Source organism: Rhizoctonia solani, chromosome 16, assembly GCF_016906535.1.
Source record: "Rhizoctonia solani chromosome 16, complete sequence".
In the NCBI taxonomy this organism is placed as follows: domain Eukaryota; kingdom Fungi; phylum Basidiomycota; class Agaricomycetes; order Cantharellales; family Ceratobasidiaceae; genus Rhizoctonia; species Rhizoctonia solani.
This window is the reverse complement of record NC_057385.1, coordinates 2268078-2289723: the sequence shown is the minus strand read 5'-3', so window position 1 is coordinate 2289723 and position 21646 is coordinate 2268078. Positions and strand designations below refer to the sequence as shown.

At 48.6% G+C, this 21646-nt stretch overlaps 11 protein-coding genes across 11 annotated transcripts; 5 read left to right on the top strand and 6 right to left on the bottom strand.

The window, feature by feature from the left end:
• Positions 1–1393: 1393 nt before the first annotated feature.
• Positions 1394–2116, top strand: RhiXN_01988 (uncharacterized protein; the record flags this gene model as incomplete). The annotated part of the gene is made up of 1 exon (XM_043321807.1): positions 1394–2116. The coding sequence occupies one exon, from the start codon at positions 1394–1396 to the stop codon at positions 2114–2116; it is 723 nt and encodes a 240-aa protein (XP_043187630.1).
• Positions 2117–2549: 433 nt separating this feature from the next.
• Positions 2550–5243, bottom strand: RhiXN_01987 (splicing factor 3A subunit 1; the record flags this gene model as incomplete). The annotated part of the gene is made up of 8 exons (XM_043321806.1): positions 2550–2825; positions 2894–3305; positions 3366–3612; positions 3666–3842; positions 3898–4296; positions 4355–4674; positions 4727–5027; positions 5084–5243. 8 exons carry the CDS (start codon positions 5241–5243, stop codon positions 2550–2552), a joined length of 2292 nt encoding a protein of 763 aa, XP_043187629.1.
• Positions 5244–5547: 304 nt separating this feature from the next.
• On the top strand, positions 5548–6817 carry RhiXN_01986 (Sas10/Utp3/C1D family protein; the record flags this gene model as incomplete). Its single annotated transcript, XM_043321805.1, has 3 exons — positions 5548–5663; positions 5721–6052; positions 6108–6817. The coding sequence occupies 3 exons, from the start codon at positions 5548–5550 to the stop codon at positions 6815–6817; spliced, it is 1158 nt and encodes a 385-aa protein (XP_043187628.1).
• A 194-nt stretch (positions 6818–7011) lies between these two features.
• On the bottom strand, positions 7012–8885 carry RhiXN_01985 (FAD-binding domain protein; the record flags this gene model as incomplete). Its single annotated transcript, XM_043321804.1, has 8 exons — positions 7012–7157; positions 7215–7394; positions 7453–7741; positions 7798–8169; positions 8222–8233; positions 8293–8460; positions 8515–8614; positions 8671–8885. 8 exons carry the CDS (start codon positions 8883–8885, stop codon positions 7012–7014), a joined length of 1482 nt encoding a protein of 493 aa, XP_043187627.1.
• Positions 8886–12153: 3268 nt separating this feature from the next.
• Positions 12154–13524, top strand: RhiXN_01984 (uncharacterized protein; the record flags this gene model as incomplete). Its single annotated transcript, XM_043321803.1, has 5 exons — positions 12154–12305; positions 12364–12462; positions 12523–12646; positions 12698–13137; positions 13191–13524. 5 exons carry the CDS (start codon positions 12154–12156, stop codon positions 13522–13524), a joined length of 1149 nt encoding a protein of 382 aa, XP_043187626.1.
• A 335-nt stretch (positions 13525–13859) lies between these two features.
• Positions 13860–15199, bottom strand: RhiXN_01983 (XAP-5-like protein; the record flags this gene model as incomplete). Its single annotated transcript, XM_043321802.1, has 7 exons — positions 13860–13979; positions 14033–14152; positions 14209–14328; positions 14429–14634; positions 14690–14811; positions 14876–15048; positions 15098–15199. 7 exons carry the CDS (start codon positions 15197–15199, stop codon positions 13860–13862), a joined length of 963 nt encoding a protein of 320 aa, XP_043187625.1.
• Positions 15200–15419: 220 nt separating this feature from the next.
• RhiXN_01982 (phosphatidylinositol-specific phospholipase C) lies at positions 15420–17540 on the top strand (the record flags this gene model as incomplete). The annotated part of the gene is made up of 8 exons (XM_043321801.1): positions 15420–15610; positions 15671–15797; positions 15862–16326; positions 16379–16613; positions 16662–16825; positions 16874–17066; positions 17130–17414; positions 17461–17540. 8 exons carry the CDS (start codon positions 15420–15422, stop codon positions 17538–17540), a joined length of 1740 nt encoding a protein of 579 aa, XP_043187624.1.
• Positions 17541–17663: 123 nt separating this feature from the next.
• On the bottom strand, positions 17664–18208 carry RhiXN_01981 (ribosomal protein S13/S18; the record flags this gene model as incomplete). Its single annotated transcript, XM_043321800.1, has 2 exons — positions 17664–18104; positions 18161–18208. 2 exons carry the CDS (start codon positions 18206–18208, stop codon positions 17664–17666), a joined length of 489 nt encoding a protein of 162 aa, XP_043187623.1.
• Positions 18209–18370: 162 nt separating this feature from the next.
• RhiXN_01980 (Transport protein particle (TRAPP) component) lies at positions 18371–19194 on the bottom strand (the record flags this gene model as incomplete). Its single annotated transcript, XM_043321799.1, has 5 exons — positions 18371–18490; positions 18539–18763; positions 18817–18916; positions 18966–19063; positions 19123–19194. 5 exons carry the CDS (start codon positions 19192–19194, stop codon positions 18371–18373), a joined length of 615 nt encoding a protein of 204 aa, XP_043187622.1.
• A 115-nt stretch (positions 19195–19309) lies between these two features.
• Positions 19310–20442, top strand: RhiXN_01979 (methyltransferase domain protein; the record flags this gene model as incomplete). The annotated part of the gene is made up of 6 exons (XM_043321798.1): positions 19310–19345; positions 19403–19440; positions 19493–19671; positions 19721–19817; positions 19870–20314; positions 20365–20442. The coding sequence occupies 6 exons, from the start codon at positions 19310–19312 to the stop codon at positions 20440–20442; spliced, it is 873 nt and encodes a 290-aa protein (XP_043187621.1).
• Positions 20443–20569: 127 nt separating this feature from the next.
• RhiXN_01978 (GTP-binding nuclear protein gsp1 ran) lies at positions 20570–21607 on the bottom strand (the record flags this gene model as incomplete). Its single annotated transcript, XM_043321797.1, has 7 exons — positions 20570–20611; positions 20662–20761; positions 20819–20946; positions 21000–21259; positions 21314–21350; positions 21412–21449; positions 21565–21607. The coding sequence occupies 7 exons, from the start codon at positions 21605–21607 to the stop codon at positions 20570–20572; spliced, it is 648 nt and encodes a 215-aa protein (XP_043187620.1).
• Between the last annotated feature and the right edge of the window lie 39 nt (positions 21608–21646).

Below are 21646 nucleotides of genomic sequence, written 5' to 3'. Positions count from 1 at the left end.
TGAGTGTAAATCTGAGAATATAATCGGAATACACAAGTATTTATACAATACATATGCATCACGTATTGATGTGCCAAATGCACCTTCGCTTTTGCGATGGATAACTTCGTTGAAAATTACAACCTCGTGTGATATAAAGAACGCCCAAACATGGGTGTCGCTTAGAGTTATCTGTGAATGAACAAAGACGCTCAAGGAACCACGTTATTCCGCATTGTCTCCGGCCTTCAATCTTAGAACACAGGGGTACCTCAACCAGGAACATGATGGAGCGCATGTACAGGCACGGTTGGCCAGACAAGAACGCAGCCAAGGTACGGTTGCGCTCTGCACCGGCCACGGCAGGGGCATCTTAGTTTGGAAGGTGCCGAATGGCCAGGAGAAGAAAGAATCTTTCAGCTTTCATGTCACGATAATATTTTATGTAATTATGGCGAACTACAGTCCTTGACGAAAATATGAATATGATCCCGAATGAGGGCGGGCTCAATTTTCAGTGATATTTTACTCCTAAAATTTTGACTCGGGTTGTTGCCGACCCAGTCTGGGGAGCCGGCGGCATGGTAGCAGCTGATTTACGATGAGCAGCGCCGCCGATCTCACCCCCCGCGGAGATTCTTTTACCGCCCACCAAACTTGGTAACTAGTGCATTATTATGCTGCGCAGGGCGCCAGCGCAGGTGGGGCGTATAAAACAGTACATGTGCTCTGGTTGCGAGGTCAAAGTTTCTCGTCCGGAGCGCTTCTATTCAATTTATTCGGATTTGTGCTGCACCCTCGATCTATCATCTCTATTGGCTTCTCTGTCAATATTCTTCATTTCCAACGTTCATCGGTGCAGGGGTGTTTGGCCTCCGCCCGGCATTCCGCTCCATACACTCTGGGAAGCCTGGGGTATATATAAGTAGGAAGACTTTTGTACCAGGGTACAGCCCCCCCACTGCGTGTATCTTGACATTGGCCTTGAGGCAGCTACATTGGTGTATTTCAGTCCATCAAACAGATTCTCGGGCTCTACCCCTCGTTAACCACCATTATTACTTCACGCCGCGACGAGGTCGTATCGCGTCTGACGGACGGGGAATAGGAACAGACCAGAAAGAAACAATCCTGAGACGGGGTCGAGTGTATTCAGACGAACATCGCTAGGGGTTTACCATATCTACTTCCGGAGCTCCTACCGCGCCAGTCAGCCTCTTAAACTGCTCCGCCACCTCATCCCCTCTAGATCCAGCAGCGCTACCCCATCGATTGTACAGGAGGATCGCCAGTTGCTTGCTGTTGTGTATAGACATCTTTATCTCAGTGCCAGCGCCAGGGTAAGCAGCTCTTACTTCGATGATGTCAATGTCCAGAAACGGGCTTGTGAGCTAATTGTTTCAATGGTTTTTAGATGACCTCCTCCAACCCTCAGCCGTTGAGTGCTGTACATTCATCTCCGAATCTTATACCCCCAGCGCGCCCTACCCGACCCCGCTTATCTCGGGGCATATCATCCAGGAGGCCAGCCCCTCCTCCCGTACCGCCATCGCTGCGAGATCACCCATTACTGGACGTAGTAGCTCATGGGAACAGCTCTTCCTCATCAGCTCTCGGCACGTCTAGCTCATCCGGCGCTTCGTCAATGACATCTCCCGGTAGCGTTGCGAGCTCGCGTCGTTCAAGCGTATCTGCATCATCTCCAGTTGGCCGACCAGCCGATAAAATCCATCCGCTACCTCTACCAAGTCCTACCAACCTCTGGTCATTACCCGCTCATCCCAGCCCTCCCATCGGTGGTCCCTGGCAACTCGCACCTGACGTTGAGCCCATAAGAGACTCGATGGACTTATTCGATACAGTTCCTGCCGGATCAACTGTCAGTGTGGCAAGTCCCAGCGGATATCCCTGGTATGCAACAACAGGCACAACCGCTTCCCCAGCCGGACACGCTCGCGAACTCGCGACCAAGCAGCCCAATCTTCATCTTCCTCGTCGACAAGTTCTTACCCCTCAATCACACCCCCACGAAGTCGTCAGGAGCTCGGGCACCGTCAGCTCGCAACGGCATAATATCGGGACGCTACATATACACTCTCCTCAACCATCGCCGCCCGTGACACCAGCTGCGGCTTGATAACGTCTATGGAGAACTGAAAGTGTACCCTATTTCATTATCTGATTTGCGTCTCGGTTTAGTTTTCTTTGGGAGCCGGTGTCGGTACTTCTCTTCCTGTCGGGTGCAGCCTATCCAAAAGTGGTAATTACGCCACTGGCCACATTCCATCTATCTTTCTTTATCGGCTTTCCATGTCATTTCCCTCGCATCAGCATGTCTTGGTTTTTTTCTCCTGGTCGCACGCGTACACTCTTCATTCATTTTCTTATCTCTTAACGAACGATGCCATGTATCTGATTATGACCCGTATCTGAGTATGTAACAACATAGATTTCGTAGCTCATAGTAATTCAGCCCACGTTACAGCAAGTGAAGCACAAAAAGGACTGAAATTACTGGAAAAATTGGCATCACACTACCATTACATAAAATACTACAAGTCCACTCAAACCTACTTCTTTTTCCGCACGTCCAGGACGATGAGGTCTCCTTCCCCAAGGTTGTAGCTCGCGAGTGTCTGGTTATTGGTCAAAGGCTTCCCGTTGTAGCTGAACCGCATCCAGCTTGCACCGAGAGAGCTTCCGACTATATGTTGTACCCGGTCACGCAAGGTAGAAATGAGGAGTGTAAGGGGCAAGTCAGGCACAGTGACCACCTGTCCATTCATCTTCCACTCCGGATTTTCGGGGTGGTTCGGGAGTTGAACGTTAATCGATACCGGCTCGTTCTGATTCAAGAATAAAAAAAGAGATACTGGTTCAGTAAAGGCAAGCTAATTCAATCCATTTCACTCACGTTGTGCAAGTTCTGCCAATCTTGTTCAGTATAGTACCGTCCCTCTGGTAGCTTCTCGACTCGAGGTCGTTTGGGTGCAGCTTGTTGCATACCATCGCCCCCGTTCATCTCGTCCGCACTGCGTACTACACCTGCGACAGGTGAGGGTGCTCCAGGCATGCCCATCGCGGCCAGCCGGCTCGGGTGGATGCCCGGCGGAGACATCGCGAACGTGGGCATTGCTGGTAAGGAGGGGTGCGGGGGTGGCAGTGGCTGGGGTGCTGCAAAGACGGTCGCGCCCGCCGAATAGACGCCCGCTGGATCCATTGGGGGAGGTGGGAGCGTTGTTGGATTAGCGGGCAGTGATGGGTTGATGGGTAGCGTGCTAACCCCCGAAGGGCCTGCTGTGGGCCCGATCGTGTGCCCGGTAGCCCTGTATCCAGCTAATATCAGCATCACAAGGCGCTGCGCTAATTAGTAAGAAGGTACTTACGCGCCAATACCGAGCTTAGCCTTGTGAATGGCCGCGATCTGTTCCTCCAGATTCGCGTTGGACTGGAACTTATCAAGAGTACCAGCCTTGGATGCGGTGTGACCGTCCCAAACGACCTTTTCGCGTTCGCGTCGGCGCGCTTGCTCTTCTGCGGCCTCCTTTTTGCGCGCCTCTTCTTCGGCCTCGGCACCAAAAATATCGGTACGGGTGCGTGCCAAATCGCGAAGGGAAGTAACAACATTCGCACCTACACACTTCCGCTTAGTAAGACGCAATTGCTGGCCAAGTAGTTGTACCTACCTCCTTGAAGCTCGCTGGCTTGAGCACGGCGCATCTCCAAAGTATCGCGTTGGGACTTCCATTTGGGATCCAAAAGTTCGATACGTCTGTGCTCTGCAAGCTCGGATTCGGGAACTTGTTGACCGCAAATAGTACAGGTTGTCATGATTTGCTTTGATGCCGCCTTGGCTGCAAGGGCTGAATAAACGAACGTGAGAATGGTAGACATTAGAAATGATACTTGGGTGCTCACTCTTTGGCACGTAGTCCTTGCGAATCTTCATAGGTGCATTTGTACCATTTTGCATCTCGCGTGCACGAGCCTCTTCTCTCTCCCTCTCCTCTGCCTCCCTTCGCTTCCTTTCCCGCACCTCTTCGTCATCGGCGTTTGCACCCATCGCTGAGAACCCATCGGCTCCCAAGTCCTCCAACATGAGATCTTCCTCGGGTTGGGCATTCGCCGCACGGTATGCTTCCACGTCAGGGGCAGTGGCCTCCATAATTTGGGCAGCCATACGTTTTTGGGCGAGGGTCATGTTCTCCACCTCGGCAATACTCATTGGAGGTGGGAGATCGGAGGTCGCGTCGGCTGCGGTGAACTCAATCGTCTGAACAACATGATAGTCATGCCAATCAATCTCGGCAAACGCGACTGATGCAAGTGTCCGCGGTCAGTGTGAGTACATGCAGGAATGAACCAATTTACTCACTGCGCTCAGCCTCCTGATCGTCCTCTTTCTTCTTTTCCCTCTCCCTACGCCATCTTTCGTACGTTGCCCGTTCGCGCGCCTCGGCAAGCATATCCCATTTTCCTTCTGGCGTGGCATGGAGGGCAATTTTGGCGAGCAGTTCTTTAGGAGGGCGAAGAACACGGGTGTATTGCTCAACGAGGTTGTTAAAGTAGCTAAAGAGCGAATGGTTGGGGCGTAGAAAATCGAATTGGAAGTTTCGGGCCTCGCGCGCCATGAGCGCATTGAGGAATGGGCGACCACGACGGGCAGTATACAATGCTGTGAGTCTGATGATGTCCCTAGAGATAGATGAGCATACACAGTGCATACAGATCATGAGATTTGACTCACAAGTCGACAGCGCTAACTTGGGGGGCATCAAAAACAAAGTCGTGTGGAGGCGGCTCCTTTGGTGGTGCTTGAATCTGGAGCACGGTTTCTTGGGGAGCATCCTTCTTGACCGGGACGACCTCGGGCTCTTCTACGCCATCCTCGACCCTTTGGATTTGGTGCCTGTAGTAAGCATGGTATGGGTCGGCCGAGTTGAGGAACGAGAATTTGGGTTCATTACGCTGAGACTCCCGGATTTTATCCTCAAACTGAACCGGATTCGCAGACCGAGCAACGAACGTGGCGGTGCGGTCGATAATGGCTGATTTTCAGCGAATATTAGTGTTGAAGTCAACTGTTGTTGAATACCTAACTCACTTCGAATATCGGGAGGAGGATAGATCATGCCCGTGGCGAACTTGGCCGCGCCTAACTTGGGCAAGCTAGTATCGCCTCCCTGTAATGGGTTTTGCTGACTGGCAGAGGCCACCGCATCTTCTATCATCGCGTTGACCTGGCTGTCCATACCGGCGTTCATTGGGCTCGCGACGGCTACCGACATTGTGGTGAGCGAAGTCAAGTTTGTGTCCGTGAGATCACGTGAAATTTGATTACATAATACGTCTTCCTGTAAACTTTTGAGCCTTCATCCTCCCACCACTACAGGTACGCATAATTTCTGGTCCAAGACTGTATCCGGATGAAAGGCACTGGGCTCTGAGTAGCGATGGAAATGCACTACTGCCTACGGGTGGGCCGCCTAGAAAACGGTTAACTGAACATTCTATTATTTTATTACTGCTCAATTCGCTCAATCTGGTACTAATGTCATTCTAGCAAGCATGGCTTCAGCAACACCGGTCAGCGATGCCGATATTCAGGCATTCTGCGACCTTGCCAATGAAATGACCCGGAGCGTTTCCTCTGCACGCCAACTCGTTCAATCCCTTCTCGCCAAGTAAGTTTCATCTCGACCGATGTTATGTACCACACACCAATTGAAATTAAAAGGTAGACAGGACTCAGAATTGGATACTCGCGCCGGTATCTCGCTCTTGTCACTCAAGAACCATGTGATGCTCTCGTATATTCACTCGCTTGCATTACTCTCGTCGCATCGTGTGCTAGGGCACTCGCTCCTCGACCGCGCCCCTCCCTCACAGCCTTTTGGTGCGCTGGATCGCCCGGTCCGAGGATCGAAAGCGGGAGATCTGGTCGACACCATAGTCGAAGATCGCGTTATACTCGAGAAGACCAAGACTCTGGAGACACGCATGAAGTATCAAATCGACAAGCTTGTACGCTTGGCGCAAGATAGCCCACAGGATGGAGGTGATATTATCGACGGTCAGTATTGCCCCATTGCCATCCCACGTTTCATTAATAATAAAATAAACTCCAGACCCACTTGCATTCAAGCCAAACCTGTCGAGCCTCGCCGCACCCGTTGTACAACGTGGGCGGATTACAACCGAATCTGCTAACGCTGAAGGTGGAGCAGCGTCGGATGTCGAGGCTGGCTCAGACGAGGATCAAGGTGGAGATGCCATATACCGTCCACCCAAGCTCGCACCAGTTCCGTACACTGAAGATCGCCTCAAGAAATCAAAAGAGCGAGCATACAAGGCTCAATCTCTCTCGTCGCTTGTCACCCTCGACCCTTCACGTCCCTATTCCGAGTCGGCGTCAGGTCTTGGATCCGGCTCGGCTTCATTGTCTTCTGCTCGGGCTCGTGAATTGAAACGCATGACCGAGTTCGAAGAGGAGAATATGACTCGACTGGTCATGAACAAAAAGGAGGCGCAAAAACGTAGGAGAGACGAGGAAGATATGGCACTTGGCGGGGCTGGGGCACGGAGAGGCGGAGGTGCGGCCCTGCGCGACGAATTCAGGGATGTCTTGGGCGCGATCGATAGGAAGCGCGGTGCATCTGGCGGTGATGGCTATGAGGAACTGAGGCAGAAAGGAAAGAAGGCGAATGCGTTTGAAAGAAGTAGGGTGAGGAAGGCAGATCAGGTGGATGGGGGTCGTGAGGGCCCGCGTGTGAGGAAGAAGAGTAGATTTGAGGCTGCCATCAAGGCCAATAAACAAGCGGCCAAACGACGCAAATGATTCCTTCCATAAGCCTGCTGTGGTTTTTGTATTCGCATTATCTTTATGTTGATTCAAATTGCATTGTTATCGTTAGTCATAAAAACAAAGATAACTACAGTCCATAAGGAAGTCCAAATTATATTTGAATCCAAATCATGTCCATGAGTGCACGTGGTCCGGGGCAGCCTAAATCTTCATGAAGAATAAACCATTTAATTCAATCCAATGGACTGTGGGAAGCGGAACACATTATTAGGATCAATGGTGCGTTTAATCGAGGAGAGACGGGAATAGTGTGACCCGTAGTACTGTGTTTTCCACTGCGAGGCGGTCAACGAAGGATCGACATAGTTGACATCTGCAGTTAAACCTAAATCAGATACCAAGTTCCTATAATAGCATGGAACATACTTACAGGCAGCCTGTGGGTTAGGTTCCAAAGCATTGAGCATGTCATCGACGAACGAGATCCCGTCGGAAGGGAACGGGGGCTGCGAGTTTTTAGAGTTTGCGTAGAGCTGGAAAGACAGGATCGCATCACGGTGCGCAAACGATGTAGAATCGGCTCCTTGTGCAGTGATCTGCCCTCCGTACACTGCGATTATACTACATTAGTAAATCCATGCTCTGAGGGAAGGTGATAAATTACCCACAATCGATTTCGACAAACCAGTCAGCGTCACTGTTTGCCCCTTCGTTGCTCAAATAGTTGAGGAAGCTGGTCCATTGTGAGCTTGTCACGGCTTTCTTAGTAAACAATGACTTCGCAAAGAAGGTATCTTTTGGTTGGGGAGCAGTGGTTGAGAGAGACCCATCGGTGGCGACCAACGAGTCGTGCCAGTTGTAAGTCTTGGCGTTGATCTGTCCAGGGCTGAGCTTGCTTGCCCAGGTGGATGTGACCGAATTGAAGGATGACTTGGACCCGTAGTAGTCGCCAGTAAACTGTTACTGTAGTTAATACAACAAGGATGCGCATATAGGCTAGTCCAGCTACCTACTTGCAAGTACAGGCCACCATCTCCGTCCGGGCCTACGACACCCATCATTGCCATCTCTTTCGGAGCTGACATGGCCAACGACTGCCATGCGCCCAACAAGCTTGCGATCTTGGACGCGCTAAGGGTGGAAGAGTAGTCGATCGAATATCCAATGATTGTTGATGGGGCAGCAAACGTAGCAAACGTCCATTGTGTCACAACACCGTACGAAGCACCTGCTCCACGCAGTGCCCAAAATAGATCTGCGTTCTGACTGGTCGACGCGGTAGTGAGTGTACCATTAGCAAGAACGACCTCTGCTTCTGTAATGCGGTCCTGTAGTAGTCCACCAACTCGTGAAAATGGACCATATCCACCAAACGCTGCGTGACCCTGTAGTTCAAATCAGAATGTGGGCGGCATATCATATGTGCGTATAACTTACTCCACTTCCGACCTATAATAAATGCAGGAAGAATTATTATGAATGCTCGTAAATTTGTGAATTAGACGTACATAAGGGCACGTTCCATGGGGAAGTGCTCTCTGGCCGTTATCCCAGAGTTTCTGAGCTACTTCTCCAAGTCTATGACCTGTCTGGATCTTCGCCACACCGGAGCCATCAATAGAAAAGGACTTCAATTTTGAGAGGTCAACGACCAGTGAGCCGTCTTGCCCGCCAACCTGAGTGAGGACAGCATAAGTATGGAGGTATGATAATAGGCACAGCGTACTCACACCATAAGCAGCGTATGAGTGTCCCCCGGAGCGAGCAACAACCGCTATGCCGGCCGAAGCTGCACATTTGACGTATTTTTGTACTTCCTGCGGAGAACTCCTGATGTCATAGATCCAGTTGAGTAACAACATACGCGACGGAATTGCATCACTAACGGAAATACAATGGCAGCGGGTTTGAAACTGAGCCTTTGGTTGAAAGCTGCACGGGCTGAGCCATAGTTGGAACTCGAAGGGGTTACAACTGCACCACTTGGGCTCCCGTTTGAGAGACAATCGGTAAATGCATCCCTGCGTTCAACATCGATCGTCGCACCAGAAACAAACGCGGCGGTACTTGCGAGTACGATGGTAGCGACCCGAGTCAACATCGTGTATTACAATGGACAGAGAGAAGAGAATGAGACACCATGGTGGGTTCATATGGTATTTTATATGCCGTATGCAATATTGTTTGCTTCGGTTCGGGCTGCCATAGACTGAATCAAGTAGAACCTAAAATAGCCCCGAATTGATGGCGGGCTCTCCGGAGGCAGTTGTAGACACTGCCGCTATATCGTTTCATGCATTCTGAATGGAGGCGGGGGATTCGCGGATCTAATCCACGGCCCGAACCACGGCATATGAACCAATTATACGTTCTTGGGTCAGCCTTACAATACGTGGGCACTGCTATATGCGTACTTCTTCGGGCTGATTGGTGCTAGAAGCCCATCATTTGCATGGATCGCTGTGGTCACGACCAGAGGTCTCTGGACTCCAAAGTTCACAAACCAGATGGATATAGATCATGGTACCTATCGACGATATGGGTTTGACGCTCGTCGGGATATGAATCGAGGAAAATGATCACATGGAAAATATCGTTCAAATTTAAAGTCATCACCATAGGCCGATAGACTGAGGGAAACGGAACACATTCCTGGGATCTACTGTCCTCTTGGTTACTGCCAAGCGTGTGTAGTGAGCTCCACAATACTGCAACTTCCACTGAGTAGGATTTAATGTAGGATATACATAGTTTGAATCTATAAATAAATCAAAGTTAGGCCGGGCGTCAAGCTGAGAAAACAATTACGCATACATGCTGCCTGAGGGTTAGGGTCGATTGAATTGAGCAAGCTATCGATGAACAGAATGCCTTCCTCGGGGTATGGGCCTTCAGTAAACAGCCCACCGTACAGCTAGAATGATAGTAGGGAATCGCGTTGGGCAAAAGAAGTAGCGTCAGCTGCTCTTTTAGAGACTCCACCGCCCCAGCCTGCATAGAATGATATAAGCCCAAGTTCCGGGAGTACAGTTCTCACTTCACTTCCGATCAATCTCAATGTACCAGTCGACAGGAGCATTAGCTCCCTTGCTACCGATACAACTGAACAAGCTATCCCATTGCGAAACAATCAACGCCGACTTGGTGAACAGCGATTTAGTGAAGGTTTGTTGGGATTGTGTTTTGTTGGCGTAGAGGGACCCACTAATTGCAGCAAATTCATCATACCAGTTATTAGATTGGGAAGTTATTATAATAGGCCTAGGGTTCAAAACCTCAACCTATCATGCGCATTGGTTGGACTGGGATATTGCATTTTACTTGTTTGAAAGGACCGGCTTACCTCATACAATCCGTATGAATGCCCACCTGAACGACTGACAACTGCGATACCATATACTCCGGCACATTTCACATAATTCTGTGCACCCTGGGTCTTAATCTCGTGAATCTAAGACTGTATCAATAGCGCCCCAAGATTTATTTTAGGAAAAACGCACGGGAAAACAATTGCAACAGGAAAATATGATAGTCTCCTGTTGAAGCTGGCACTCCCAGAGTTGTTATAGGCAGGGCTCGATGGTATTAGAACTGCATCAATAGACCCACTTTTCTTTAGGCAAGAGATGAATCCCACACGCTGTTTGGTTGCCGAAGCGGTATTTGAGGCAAGCACTATGCCCAAGAACAATAGTCCCAGCATCCTCTACATGAGAACAGGGGACCAGGACTCTCTTACTACAAGCACACTGCACCATATTTATAACGACTACAGCAACGCGTGGTGCCAGTTCGGACATCATGGACAATCTAGGACTTGCTTGACGGATCAACTGCGCTACTGGTAATACTTTGGAGAGCAAATCAAGATTGACTGTACCATAATGAATGCCCTATAACTTAGCTTACAACTGATATCAATGTGTTGGGAGGCCTGGATGGCTGTCGCACCATGGGTTCTATAATGTATTGCCATCCTCTATCAATTACTCATAGCACATGGGCTCATAGCTTCGAAGCATCTGATGTATCGTTTCGGACATTCTTCGTGGCATTTACTCATAGACCCCGGTCATCAAGGCTAGTAGCACGTAATGTGCACGAATACTAAAAAGGATAAACTGCGTCATATTACCCATGTTTGGTGCGTACTATCATGAGCAAACGATTCATAAATCACCCAGCAGTTTCGCTTTCAGTTGGAAGCTAAAAATGTCCCAGTTATAGCCACTCTTGCACCGTAGACTCAGTAGGATTTTCGGTAACAGAGAATTTGAACTGCTTTCGGTCATGCTGCTGGTCAGTGATATTACCAGATGGCACCATAATATCAAAGGGCGACCGCAATGTAGAAATGCCCTGAATCTTCATCGCGATCGCTAAACGAAAATATCCATCTCATGCAGGTCTTGCCTTTTCAATACCAGACATTTCAGGGCCTGGGAAAATAATGCCAATTACTGAAATTTTCTATGACAGCGAGTTACGGTTTGGCTAGTCATAAGCCAAAAATAGGAGCCTGAGGCGCTAAACTTGGATCGTTGGGAGGTCAACAACGGAGATTATGGTGTATAGACTGCCTTCCATATTTTCTGTCTATACATAGAAGTTCATTGGTAGCTTGCGTCGTTCAGACCAAATGGATTGTCGTTGGGTGACTATCCGGTTCCTGTTGGGTGGTCGCAATTTGATTCACAAGCTGCACGAGGCGTGTGACTGAGGGTCGGTCGTGATCGCAACGCCTGCATCCGCTATCATGATAACCCCGGTTGAATAAGCAAAGAAAACGGGGCTTTCCCGCTCCCGTAAACCAAGCCTCCCAAGCGAACCTCGGCAGAGTATTGCCCGCGCGGTGGAGCGTTTCATCGCCAGATTTGAATATCCGGTTCTATTTGTTGGACCACACAGAGTTTTCTCCTACATGCATACACATCTCTTGCTTAACACCATTGTTCAGTTGTATTCTTGGTGTGCACGCCTCTTCGAGAAGCGAAACATCAAGTGAGATAACATGCTGTGTGTTACGTTGTTATAGATCAAAGGAGGGCTCTGGGGATATTGCAGAGACGATCAGGGTCTAGCCATGTGGCTGTGGAGAAACAATCGATTTCCGCCAATAATGCGCAAACCCGAAATAGATATACTGAATGGCCATTGACCTTTGTTCAGGGCGGCCGGTATAAAGATGGGGTTTGGTACAGATAGTTTCCATTCAGCTACCACCTCTTCCCTCCGCCCCCTCTTTATCTTCTTCTCCTTTACTTTCAATTCCTCACGACCGCAAGCGGCGTACCTTTTTTTCACTGCGAGCAGTGCAATCCAGCCCACTACTAATCTTTTCGGATCTTTTGTTGATTTTTACGTCCATCATGCGTACCTCGGCCACCTTCGCTCTCCTTGGTTTTGTTGCCACTGCTGTTGCACAGACTACCCACACTGTCATTGTTGGAGGGCCTGGTCAATTAACATACACCCCATCCTGCCTCTGGCCTGCTGTCGGTGACATTGTCAACTTCGAATTGTACGTGCCTATTTTGCCTTTTTTCAATACGCCGGGCGCTAAATATTACTGCATATAGCCGCGAGAAAAACCACACCGCAACTCAGTCTTCGTTCGCTGAACCTTGCAAGAAGCTTACTGATGCCGCAGGTGTTCAGAATGCGTTCGATAGCGGATTGTGCGTGCAGTTCTCATTTGCTAATTTTGTTCGCTCGTATTGATGTTCGTGATTTTCCAGCCACCCCGTCGCTGCAGGTACCACTGCAGGATTTCCTGTAATGTCTTTCAACGTTACCGACGACAAGCCCAAATGGTTCTACTGTGCCCAAGGCGCCCACTGCTCGGCTGGAATGGTCTTTGCTGTACGTTGATAACTTCTAGTTTACTTAGATTCCCTACTAAATGATTCTTAGATCAATCCTCCCCGTGAAGGCAACACTTTTGAAGCTTTCCTCGCTAACGCCAAGAACTCGGCTGCCCAGCCCCCTGCAGTCTCCGCTCCTCCTACTGCGACTACTTCTGCCGCCGCAACTGTCACTCCTGCTCCTGATGGCGTTGTTACTGTGACCCAGACTGTGACTCTGGGGGCTTCGACATGGACAACCACCTACGGATCTGCTCCCGGTTCGGCTGCCCCAACTCCGAACCCCGAGCCTGTTGTTCATGTCGTTATCGTCGGCGAGAACGGCGGTCTTACCTACAGCCCGCCTTCGGTTCAGGCCGCTCCTCGGGATATCATCTCTTTCCAGTTCAAGTCCAAGAACCACACTATTACCCAGTCGTCGTTTGACAATCCTTGCCGCAAGACTGAGTTCACTTCTACTAGCGGCCAGATTGGATTTGACTCCGGATTGTAAGTCCTCTGTTGACATACTTTCCTTCACGAACTGATGGAGCCAAATTTAGTGTCCCCGTAACCGCTGATGCAAGCGCCTTCCCTACCTGGAACATCACCGTCAATGACACTGCGCCAGTTTGGGCCTACTGCCGTCAAGCTAACCACTGTGGTGCCGGCATGGTGTTCGCCATCAATGCGGTTGAGAGCGGCAACAAGAGTTTCGCGGCCTACCAAGCCCTTGCCAAGCAACTAAACGGCACCGGATCCGGTACACCTGCATCTTCAACCAGTGCTCCATCTGCCTCTGCCACCTCAGGCCCAAGCGTCAGTGGTGCTAGCCACCTCGTTGTCGCCGGTTCCTGGGTTGGTCTTGTCACGTCACTATTGATGATGATTCTTTGAGCTAGTTAGCCTCTCGTTTTGGGCATAATTTTTAGATCTGACTTTGATTCCTTCATGTCCGCGTTGCGGATTCGCATTCTTTGTTCTTTGTTGGGCCTATCTCTGTGAGATGTGATTGTATTACTCTACCCTTTTCGACCTACTGTACTTCGAGATTACTTTCCCTACTGAAATATCATCGATGTATTTTTTCTTTCTATTGAAGCCTTGTGTGCACGAGATACTTGCTCCATAAGTTTATGGTGGTGTGACGACTGGGGCGGTGACATTTAGGAGGCATGTATACTCAATTACTACTAAAACCAGGTATACAAAAAATTCAGCCAGGCAAGTGGCTACGCAATAGTATATTTCCCGTAGTTTTTCTCCGGGTCGAAAACTTCCCAGCGAGATGCAGGGAAGATATGCTTTGACCTCTGATACCAGCTTCTCTCCACTACCTTGCCTGCATGTGACTAAAATGTGGAGTCAATAACAAGCTGTGGATCACCATAAAAGGTGCACTAACCTCATCTTTTTCGATGGTTGCATCTGCTAGCATTCGAACGTCGTCGTGAACGTCAAAGTTAAACAGTGGGCCGGATTTGCCACGAGCTTTGTTGACAATGAAGTCGTAGAACGTGTAGTGCTGCCAAAGATCCAGATTCAATGAAACCAGAATTAAGATGTGTTATTTTTACTCACATGGGGAATAATGAGATCCTCCTTAATGTACATGAGGTTGTCTACGCTTACGCCACGAAGTTCTGGAAATTGCTGTCGACATTTTTCTAGGAAACTGGCAATATCGTCCCCCTTCTTGCACTATTCGGCCACAGTAAGAAACGAGCGAAAGTTATTGAGTAGTAGCGTAGTGCCTGCCGGTATGAGTGCTGTGCCAATGAGCTGACGATGTGTAACTCACCATCACACTCTTCCGATGACCACTGCCATCCCAGTAGGAATAAGTAACTTCAATCTCTTCTTGCTTGAGCTCCTCTTGTTTGCGCAACCATTCTTTGCGCAGTTCCTCGCGCGTCCGCCTTTCCTGTTCCTCGCGTTCACGATCTGGCAAAAACGACGTATCGACGGCCGGGTTTTTATTCGTCTTGTTTCGTTTGATCGGTGGTTCTGTAGAAGCAAGACATTCCAGCAAACGAGAAGTGCATACTAACAATCGACAAACCCTCGGTTGCATCCTTCCCTTTTTTATCATCTATATCCCCTTCCCCTTCTTCATCATCCAGTGCGAAAGACAATTTGGACTTGGTAATCTTCTTTCTCTTCTTCTGTTTAACCTTCTCATCCCTATTAGCCCCTCCACTTCAAGTCAGTCGTCTGGTCACTCATGAAAAGGTAGTAGAAGATATACTTTAACTCGTTGGTCTGAGCTGCCTCTCGGGCCTTGGCCTCTTCTAGTTCCTTCCGCTTATTTTGGAAGTCTTCGAGCCTGACCAAGCCAATAGTCGATTTTTTCAAGGATTCTTCCATAGAATCATTTCGACCAACAAAACGGTTTGTGCCAGGAAGTGATTTTTCGGTTTCCTACGCGTCGTGTTAGGCAACCACAAGGGAAACAACACGCCTCGCATACCTTTAACATCGCGTCTTTTTGCCTATCAAATTCCTCCATCATTTCCTTCCTCTGGTTTACGAGCGCCGCTTGGCGGCGAGCTTCTGATTGGCTTCCTGCCATGGCAATGACGAAAAGTTGCAAGCTTGTGTGTGAGGTGGCCGAGTAAAGGTAGCACCGGAGTGGCGCTAAGCAAGTGAGTAAGCTTAGACTCGGCGCTTACGGTAACCGACAACCTTTGACTCCCAAGTTGCACTTTTGTAGCACTGTTCAGAGACTTTATCTTTGATGATGGGCCGGTATATATTACAACAAGCCATTAAAATCACTTTTCCTTACCGCCATGTTCCTCATAACCACTTTGTATCGTTATTATCGTTTATTTATCACACGATTTGGAAAGTCTTGGCTCTCTCCGACGTCATGGTCAGATGTGCTCGGGTTCACCGTACAGCATTCTGTCCACATCAGTGTTCGAGCAACCACGAGCCCATTGTTGAAACCTTTGAACGCAATTGTGTTACAGGTAGAAAGGTTTGTTCCATCGGCTAACAAAAGAGCATGGAAATCTCACAGCTTGCATTCCTCAATCAGCGTCATGCCAACAGTGCCAGTTGCTCATGACTTTGAACACGGTGTTCGTTTATCGACAGATGATTCAGCCCTCGATACCACTCGGCTTAGCTCCCAAGTTATCGAGATTATTACTCAGGCGGGTCATGTACGTTAATATATGTCTATACCACATACTGCCATGCCCCAATTAAACAAATCGATTGATTTAGACGCCAGAGGAGCTGCTGCAGTTGCCACTATCCCAACCGCCAGTGCTTGACGATGGACACCCACTTCCGGCCTACTATATTTCTTCATCACACAACACCTACCTACTTTCCCGCCAAATCTTCGCCAAATCATCCGCGGCATCATACACGCATGTTCTAACTCACGGGGGTCGTTGCGTAGAAATCGACGCTTGGGACTCCTCAGATGGGCCAATTGTTACACACGGATACGCATTTACCCAGAGTATCTCGTTCAGGTCGGTATGTGAAGCTATTGGTGCCGCAGTAGGGCCCAACGATCTCCCAGTTATGGTTAGCCTTGAGTGTCATGCAAGTCCATCCACTCAGGAAACGATGGTCAAGATAATGTTAGAAACGTGGGGGGATAAACTAGTTCAGGCAGAGATCGAAGGTATTGAGGGCATGGTCAGTTTGAATCATGTGCGAGGACGGATCCTACTTATGGTGAGTGCATTGGGAGTGATACATATAAGTATACCGATCTGATTGTCCTCAGGTGGAATGGTATCACCCGGCATCTCGCGCACCACCACAGCACGACTCTTCTTCATCTTCCTCCTCCTCGTCTTCGTCGGAAGATGACGAAGATGGCGGGGACCAACGCCAACGGAATATTGCTCTGGCAGGAGAACAGGCTCAAAAACAGTTGGACTCAAGGATCTCACCCTCACTGGCGCAACTTGGAGTATATGCGAAGAGTGTTAAGCCTCAGGGCGATTTCACTGCTCAAAGTAAGTCGAGCTTGTTACCAAGATACGTAATGTTCACAATCGATCCAGGAATCACTGAGCCTCTTCACTGCCTCTTGAACATATCCGAAAACGCACTCTCAAAATTAATACCAACTCGCCTAGAAGCCTTAGTTGAAACGGGGCACACTCACCAGACGCGGGTTTATCCGCGAGGGACACGAGTTCAGTCGACTAATCTCAATCCATTGAAGGTATAGTCTCCCCTCGTTAGATACCACAGAAGTTTGAGATTTTCGTAGGCTTGGCGTGCAGGTGCTCAAATAGCTGCCCTTAACTGGCAGAGCTACGATCTGGGGATGCAACTCAATCATGCAATGTTCCACAACACCGGTGGATGGGTATTGAAGAGTGAATACCAACGTGGGCTTACCAGCTTGATAAGCAATCAACCGGCACAGAAACTTACTATCCGGATATATGGAGCAAGTAACCGTAAGTATCAAATGCGTATTCGGGTTTCTAGATGGCGTTCTTCTCGTATTTAACTCGCTCTAGTGCCACACCCTGAAGATACTCAGTCGGACGATTCGGTTTCGGTGTACATTAGAGCAGAGCTTATGCACCACCAGAAGGACCAAAAGTATCGGACAAAGACCATGAAAGCAGCTCCGAGTCAGGAATCAACCCATAATAGCCTCGATATTATGTGGGATGAGACATTCACATGGGAAATCATGCCCGACGATTTGGCATTTATCCGCTTCGTGGTAGTCGAAGATAAATTCGCATTCGATGAACCATTTATGGTGTATTGTGCTCGGTTGTCGTATGTGAAAGAAGGTAAGAGTAATCAATACGTCGAATAAACGGCTTATAAGTGCAACAGGGCTGCGACTGGCCAATTTACGAGACCTAACCGGAAGGAGAACAGGGTCGACAGTACTCGTTAGCATCGGGTGGTCTTGAACACCCAGGAGATTGAATTCGGGATAATGGGTCTATTGTCTACATGTAGAAAGCATACACACGCAAACCTAACGATATAATTGAGTGAAGATGTGCTGAGTTCGGAGTAAATATGGACGAACATTACCGTCTTCGTTCTATCCTGTTTAACTTGCGGGCCGTCTGAGCGTTCGTCCTGGTATTTTGGCCTCTCACAGGCAGACCCATCGCATGCCTCCTGCCTTTATATGTACCGACAGCACGATGGTGTGCGATGTTTTCTCTTATTTCTCGAAGAAGTTCGCTCTCAAGTTTAATATTTGCAAGACGATCGGTACGTCCACTCCCTTCTTCAACGGTTCGGTATTTGATCGGCGGAGTAGCTGCAGGTGGGGTGAAATTCGGCGATGCGAGTGGAGTCATCATAGGGGGAGGGGCTGTCGAAGGTGATGACAAGAACGCAGTGAGTTGAGTTATTTGTGGAGGTGTAAGTGAGCCGACTTTTGCATGCTCATGGATCTGCAGGCGGGCCATTAGGCGCAGAGAAGTTTGGCGGCCAATCCCATAGAAAGAGGTGAGTGCTATCTATGAACAATCATGAATTTATATCTGTGCGAATAGGGAATGACTAAAATGCATACTTTCAGAGCCTTGTGGTCTGCTAAATGTGTTCCCAGTAGATATACCATCTTGACCTGTGGTGGATGGACAGAGAGAAACTCAATTTGATTAGCTCTAAAGTTTGTTGGTGCTTGTTTTTAGTGATCTTCAATCAGGCTCATATTATAATGACATCCTCCCAAAAATAAGTGGACGTCTGCAAGACACATACAAAACAAAGGCTCTAATGTTTATTCATCCCCCTCTGGTAGCTCCTCTTCAAGGTACTTGATCAAGCGGACCTGGATTTCGGTTGCATCGTCTCCTCGGAGCACATCCGAAATGAAAGTCGCTTCAACTTGCATCTGAACCTGTTGACGAGATAAATTGTACATTCGTACGTCTAATTTTCGACCTACCATCTCAAGCGCCCCTCTCAACACACCACACAAGACATTCGAGAACCATAGTCCCCCTTGAAGTGCTTCATCAGGCAGCTCAACAAAATCAGCGAGAGGATTCTCGTCAAGGATCAGATTAAAAGTTGGCGTTGACCCTGTTCCTGTTGCACCATTTGTGGCGGGGGCTGATGTATTCGAGTGTACTACTGTAGGTGCAATATTCAGGAATGTTTTGAACCCAACCTCTCATTCGAGAGTTAGTTGCACGCCACGGTAGGATTGGGGACCAGTCTCACCTTTGCCACAACCTCTCCTACTTCCCTAAAGTCGCTGCATCGTCCCAACGAAGACCGGGCCAAGAAGTCTTCAATCAACCTGGTCCCGATATTGTACCCCCTGGAAAGATGTCAATATCAATCTGGACCACTGGAGCTCTTAAGTTTACATTTTATCCAATTGTTTATTGACTTCCGCATAATCCTCGTAATCTTGAATTAGTTGGACGACCAAAGCTCCATATGTCAAAGTGAACAATTCCGCGTTCTACAAGCCATAATCAGACCCGTCTGATGACTTCTTACGCAGACAAAAACAAAGCCTACAATCTTCTCCGTTCTCGCTTTCCATAAATCTTCGCCAATGGTCTTGTGCTGCTTGTTCGAAGGCAAAGACATGATGGGTGCTTAGCAAGGGCATGGTTGGGAGGCTTTCCCGTGACAGTCTCGGTCACACCAGCGCTTATTGTCCAGTAGACCAAATTGTGTATTGATTTATTCCTCTACTCTTACCATGTCTCGTCCAGAGTACCAAGCGCCTCCAGAAATTGTGAGTTTACTGGTTTATGACACTCGACTTAATATCGAGCTAATCCAACCGACACAGTACTATAACGATGTGGAGGCTAAGAAATACACAGGCAAGTACGTCGTATACCTCGTCGATTTAGCGTCAAATACACTTACACCTCTCAAGTACCCGAAACCAAGAAATTCAATCCCAAATGACCTTGAGAGCTCTTGAGCTTTTGAACCTGCCCGAGGGAGACTCACCATTCCTTTTGGATATTGGGTGTGGATCAGGGCTCAGTGGTGAAATTTTAGACGAGCATGGATACAATTGGATAGGAGTGGACATTGCGCCGAGTATGCTAGGTGAGCCACACCATCCTAACACTGCTGTAGATATTAACAGTCACCCCAGAGGTGGCTCTAGAGCGGGAGGTTGAAGGAGACTTGTTCTTACAAGACATCGGGCAAGGCTTCGGCTTCCGACCAGGAAGTTTTGATGGAGCAATTAGGTAGGTATACGCATACAGCTATCGCCATTTGAATGAATTAACATACCTTCAGTGTATCTGTACTTCAATGGCTCTGTAATGCAGATGCATCAACACACTCGCCCCCGGCCCGGTTGGCACGTTTTTTCCAAACGCTTCATGCCTCGTTGACTCGTTCAGCCCGAGCAGTCTTACAGTTCTACCCCCAATCAGATGACCAAATTCAATTGATAATGGGAATCGCAATGAAGTCAGGTTTTCAAGGCGGGCTAGTCATTGACTACCCCAACAGTAGAAAGGCGAAGAAGTATTTTTTGTGCCTTTTTAGTGGAGGCACAGGTGAAGGGGGTGCAAGCAAAGCCAAGGTTGAACTACCGGGGGGATTAGATGGAGAGGATCCGGACCGGGAACGTGAAAATGTGCAGTTTGAAAGACGAAGAGAGAAATTCAAGTCGCGGCAAAGGCGAAAGAATATCAAGGACAAGGATAGTCGCGAGTGGATCTTGCGTAAAAAAGAGGTGCGTCGACCTAGCCCACGTTTCGTGCACCAAACCTTATTGTCTTCAAGTTGTATCGCAAGCGTGGTAAAGAGTCAGTGCCCAACGACTCCAAATATACCGGTCGGCAACGGAGACCAGTTTTTTAATCTCCAGACATTTATTTGCTGTCTTTCTTTCGCATGTACGATATGACGAGCTAGGTTTAGAAATCCATTCATATGCTATAGCTAGACAATATTAAGAAAGCATTCTGATGGAGCCAGGCAAGAAAATCTACAGGTCCTCATCTTCTTCGGGGAGGGGTTGTGCAGCGGCCTAAAAAAGTTGTCAGACTACGTTCGAAAAACACCAAAAAAGGCACATACAGCCTTGAGTTCCTGTTCGTACGATTCCATGAGGTTTTTGTCAAGAGCAACCTCTGGGGGTGCAAGCGCCGGTGCTGCCACAAATTCAAGAGCGGTGTTGCTAATAACCATGTTCTATTAACAAAATATACTGGCATAGTTCAACAAATACACGTACCCAACAAGCTTGCGGGCAAGCCACAAGAATGGTTTCTCAAAGTTATAGTTGGACTTAGCCGAGATTTCAAAGTACTGGAGGTTTTTCTTGCGATGGAAGGTGACAGCCCCAGTCTTGACTTTTCGTTCCTACATGCACGCGTCAATCTCAGTGCCTACGCGTGTTTTCATATCAAACTTACCTTGACGTCGACCTTGTTACCGCAGAGGACCAAAGGAATGTTCTCGCAGACGCGCTCGAGGTCACGATGCCAGTTGGGGACGTTCTTGTAGGTGATGCGGGAGGTAACATCGAACATGATAATACCGCACTGTCCTTGGATGTAATACCCATCACGCAGGCCACCGAACTTTTCCTGGCCGGCTGTGTCCCAGACATTGAAGCAGATGGTACCAAAGTTGGTAGTGAAGGACAGGGGGTGGACCTCGACACCAAGAGTGGCTGCACACGATCGTGTCAGATCAAAAACAACAAAGAAAAAGTGAATTGGCGTACCAATGTATTTCTTCTCAAACTCGCCGGTCAAGTGGCGCTGAATAATTTGGATCGCGTTCAGCAGGTGCAATTTCGCGGAAGCTGAATGGTAGACATACCTTGACAAAAGTAGTCTTTCCAGTTCCACCATCACCAACTGCATACAAGGGGGATGATTAGATCGGATCGAGTAAAAAAAAAGCAACAAAGGTGGCGACAAAATTGCCAGACGACGCGTTTGAGATGTGGGTGGCAACGGAAATTAAACATACCAAGAACAAGCTTGAAGGTTGGGATCTGAGGATTTTCGGCCATAGTGGAAGTTGATATTAGGATGTGGTCGTAAAAATGGAG